This window comes from Cannabis sativa, chromosome 5 (genome assembly GCF_029168945.1).
Source record: "Cannabis sativa cultivar Pink pepper isolate KNU-18-1 chromosome 5, ASM2916894v1, whole genome shotgun sequence".
NCBI classification, from domain to species: domain Eukaryota; kingdom Viridiplantae; phylum Streptophyta; class Magnoliopsida; order Rosales; family Cannabaceae; genus Cannabis; species Cannabis sativa.
Genome location: NC_083605.1, coordinates 49,164,795 through 49,168,969, shown reverse-complemented (window position 1 = coordinate 49,168,969; position 4,175 = coordinate 49,164,795). Strand labels below are relative to the sequence as shown.

The 4,175-nt window shown below is 33.5% G+C and overlaps 1 protein-coding gene across 3 annotated transcripts; it reads right to left on the bottom strand.

The window, feature by feature from the left end:
* Positions 1 to 295: 295 nt before the first annotated feature.
* LOC133037932 (uncharacterized) lies at positions 296 to 3,956 on the bottom strand. Of its 3 annotated transcripts, XM_061115728.1 has the most exons (9): positions 3,765 to 3,956; positions 3,493 to 3,670; positions 3,360 to 3,381; positions 1,798 to 1,854; positions 1,622 to 1,703; positions 1,245 to 1,340; positions 1,004 to 1,128; positions 899 to 917; positions 296 to 792 (listed from the first exon to the last, which is right to left on the bottom strand). In XM_061115728.1, exons 2-9 carry the CDS (start codon positions 3,590 to 3,592, stop codon positions 550 to 552), a joined length of 744 nt encoding a protein of 247 aa, XP_060971711.1. In that variant the 5' UTR covers positions 3,593 to 3,670; positions 3,765 to 3,956; the 3' UTR covers positions 296 to 549. The 3 variants fall into 3 exon arrangements, with proteins under 3 accessions (XP_060971711.1, XP_060971710.1, XP_060971712.1); XM_061115727.1 differs by having other exon boundaries at positions 3,493 to 3,869; XM_061115729.1 differs by lacking the exons at positions 3,360 to 3,381; positions 3,765 to 3,956 and having other exon boundaries at positions 3,493 to 3,511.
* Between the last annotated feature and the right edge of the window lie 219 nt (positions 3,957 to 4,175).

Here is a 4,175-nt window from a genome sequence, read left to right as displayed (position 1 = left end):
TCCACCTCACCCTTTTTTTCATCCCCGCCTTGCCCTTTCTTTCATCGTCACCCCTCTCACCCTCTCCCCCACACTTTTTTTTTTCTCTCACCTTCGCACGGTGCACTTGCCCTCTTCTCCTGGGAAGACAATGGTCAGCTTACCTTTCTCAGGGAGAGAGTAATGTGTCTAGGGGCAGAATTCATTCACATTTCTTATAATATATCTCTCTCTATATATATATATATAATATGTGTGCGCGCCATAGATCCACTTCAATAAATGAGAAAAATTAAAGACAAATCAAACGAGAGAATGTTTAAAATCTTTGTTTTTGTTTGGTAGAATTATAATATAAAGCCAAATGGAGCAGATCACCATTTCCATTCACAAGGCAAACTAAAATCTAAGAAGCAACAAGTAGTAGAAGAAAAATGTCAGGTTCGATACATATAGGAAATTCACAGTAAATTTACTTTCATACCAAAATATTTCATAGTGAAGAAGGAGACCTCCGTACACAAATATACCAAATCAGCATGTAATTTTGTGAAGGGAAAAAAATCATAATCACCTGGAATAGCCAGAGGGTGGATAACCAGGGGGCGGATATTGAGCTGGAGGATACCCTGGAGCTGGATAACCTTGAGCCTGTTGAGCAGGAGGGTAAGCATAAGCTGGTTGATGTGCATATCCAACCGAGGGAGGAATTTGCTGATCGATTCGAGACATTTGCTGAACAGGAGGAACTGCCATCACTGGCTGAGGCCCAAACTTCTCATCTCTTTTGTCCATTTCAACCTTGTGTTGCGTCTGCAAATAATCAAGGCAGATTGTTATATAGTGATCTCTCATATAAGAAATTGTGTACATTGCTAGGCATAAAACAAATTAATAGAGCGTGGATTGTGCCTCTTACCTGCATGCATGCACACACCCTACATTGAAGGACACAACAATGAAACAGTTAGTTAAACCCAGCAGAACTGAGATGTTTCAGAGGAATATAAGAAGGAAGTCTTACGTGCAGTAGACCATCTCAGCCAAACAAGACAACAATTGAGAAGCCTCAGAAATTTCTTCACTTCCAACAATCATTGCAACTATGGAGAAAATGCACGCAACTTGCTGTAGGCAGAACATAAAACCCTGGAGACAGTAGATAATATATTAAACTGCATCATCTTGAATTGCTTCATTTAAAATAAAATGGACTTAAAGAATCAACATAGTTGCAAGAATGAGAGAGCAGCGAGAGAGCATACAATGATGCAATTATCACATTGTGTAGTTTGTATGTTGAACTCGTCTTGCAACAAAAAGCGTGTTGAGGCCACAGAATTTCCAAAGCAGAGAACAACCTGGAGATCATCAAGCTCTGTATAAATGCTACTCTGCCATTTTATGGCCTAAAGATAAAATAAAGTAAAATAAAAAATATTTTCATTTATGTTATCTTTCTATACATATATCTTAAAGTGGTAAAGCAAAAGTTTTCGTATCACCCAAAGTTTCTTAATAATTCATCTATTATATATATGATACCAATACAAAAAACTAAGAAAACATTAGGAAAAACAACAGAACGAAAAATTTTGGTTCATTTTCATATTGTTTTTATATAAAGCTTCCAAATACTTACCTCAGTTGCCAGGCAAAATTCTGGACATCTACTTTCTCCACACCTTCCACTGCAAGGCATATAACCTGCGCAGCATACATATCTAAGAAAAAGAAGTTAAAAAAAACATTAATTCCAGGGAACACTCACATCAGTAGAAAAGGGTTTATTGGATAAGTAAGAGCGTTATCAATTACCTTGACATGTCATTGTATAGGGCTCGTTTCCTTAGCAAATATGATACACAAGGAGCACTAGAGAAAAAGAAAAAGATTAAATGTAAACAAAGGACAGAAAATCTATCATAAGTAAATAGTTTTCATATGTTTTTCGGAAGTTAGAACTCTTGCCTATGAAATTTAATTATTATGCTTAAGTGTTTAAGTTCATATGTTGTGTGAGGTAACTAGGAGTATAGAACCCAAGGCACATTCTCATAATGAAAGATATGATTAGATTTAAAAAAAAAAAAGGGCGGAAAATCTATCATAACTAAATAGTTTTCACATGTTTTTTGGTAGTTAGTACTCTTGCCTATAAAATTTAATTATTATGCTCAAGTATTTATGTTCATATGTGTATGTATGAGGTAACTGGGAGTATAGAACCCAAGGCACAATCTCATAATGAGAGAAACAATATTAAATGTAAAAAAAACTATCATAATTAAATATCCTTCATGTGTTTTGTGGAAGTTATAACTCTTGCCTACGAAGTTTAGTTATTATGATTTAGTGTTTATGCTCATGTGTATGCGCGATATAATTAGGAGTACAGAGCCCAAGGCACATTCTCTGATTCTCATAATGAAATGCATGAGAAAATCAAAACTTTATAAATACCTACACAATTGGCTAGTGCCTCTAAGGACATTAAAGAGACAAAATACTACAACCCCAGAAGAAACCCAATTTAATGTTTAGATAAGCATTAGCCTGAAAATTACAGGGCTTTCCAAGCTAAATTTTAAGGGAATTAAGCACGACTCTTTCAACTAAGACAATGCCACCAAAGATATCTAACCAGCAAAACCCAAAATCTAAACAGAATGATAAAGATTAAGATTCAACAACCATAGTAATCAAAAAAAGAAAAAAAAAAGATTCAACAACAATAAGCTTAATAAATAAACTAATACATGCATAATAATATAGATTAAGATTAAATTATTAAAATTTACAAAAACAATGAAATTTACAACCAAAAAATATATGTGTGTGTGTGTAATCAAAAACTCGTTACTACTGCCACTTATAGCTGAGCCTGTGGAGCAAATGTGCTCTTGGCTGTCAAAACCAGCCCTTACAAATAACCTCGGATTTAAGGGCTAAGGGGGTTCCAGATTTCCAATGTCTATCACTTCACACTTTACATTTAACAGTTTAAAGATGAAGAGCAGCAAATTAATTTCCCAAAATCATTGCGAAATCCGCATCCCGGTACAATGCCAAATCATTTCATAGTTTCTCCAATAAGAAAACCATCACAAGGAAGAAATTCCACAAAAATTCACATTGAAATTAAACATAATGAATGAAAGTACTCAGAAGCAGAACTTATAGCTACAAAAACATCAGATTACACGATTTAATTATGAATCATCAAAGTCAACGCTCTTGACGGGAAGTCAACAGCCCCAAATAAAATTTAAAAATGCGAAAGATAAAAAAAAGCATAAAGATCTTGAATTAAATAACAAAAACACTGTAAGAAGAATGGTGGAGAAATTAGAACTAGGACAGATCTAGAAAATCCTTACCAAAACAAGGAAAGGCAACAATCTGCCAAAAGAAAAACACACATTCAAAGCCAATTAGATACAAAATAAATATAGAGAACGAAGATAAACATAATAATTTTGAGAGAGAGAGAGAGAGAGAGAGAGAAAGTACAAGGAGTATCGGCCTGAATAGTGTTCATGAGGCTAGTGTGCCAGAGATTTCGATAATTCTGGCGAAGTTGCATCTTCTCAAGGTGCTCTCGATTCGCCATCACAGGTGAGTTGAACTGAACTCTCTCTCTCTCTCTGTGAATGGTCTTTCTCCGGCGAAGTCAGGGGACGAACAAACTCTATGATTATTATGAAAATGATATTAGACAAATAAATTTCTCCTATTTCTAGGGCTTAATTGAAAGAAAGAATTTTCCCAGAAGCCAAACAGACCTTACGAAAATTAAAAGGCCGAAACTTCGAGATTGAATTTTTTTTTTTTCTTTTTTTGACGTTTTCGAGATTGAAAATTCAAATTGCAGAAATTATATTTTATACATTGTAATTTAAAAATAAAATAAGAAACTAATTTATATGTAATAACGCGTACAAACAGTGTTTGTTCACGAAGACGACGGCAACTTTGTTATTATAAATTATGGGTTGTTTGGTAACATTTTGTTTTTTAATTTTTTAATCACAAAATAAAATTAAAATTTGTATTTTTAAAAAATTTATTTTTGAAAAATAAAAATGCCTTCTATAACCACTTTTGTTTTTTAATTTTAAAAATAGAAAATAAAAGTGTGTTCTGCAAAGTTCATTTTTATTTTTATTTTTATTTTTTGATTTTATTTAAGTCGA

Bases quoted from the DNA above. Each gene is read 5' to 3' on its own strand.
- LOC133037932 (XM_061115728.1), bottom strand. From the start codon at position 3,592: ATGGCGAATCGAGAGCACCTTGAGAAGATGCAACTTCGCCAGAATTAT. The intron at 1,855-3,359 runs GTAAGGATTTTC...CTTTTTCTCTAG, and splicing joins TGTTGCCTTTCCTTGTTTTG to TGCTCCTTGTGTATCATATT. The intron at 1,129-1,244 runs GTATGCTCTCTC...TACTGTCTCCAG, and splicing joins AATGTGATAATTGCATCATT to GGTTTTATGTTCTGCCTACA.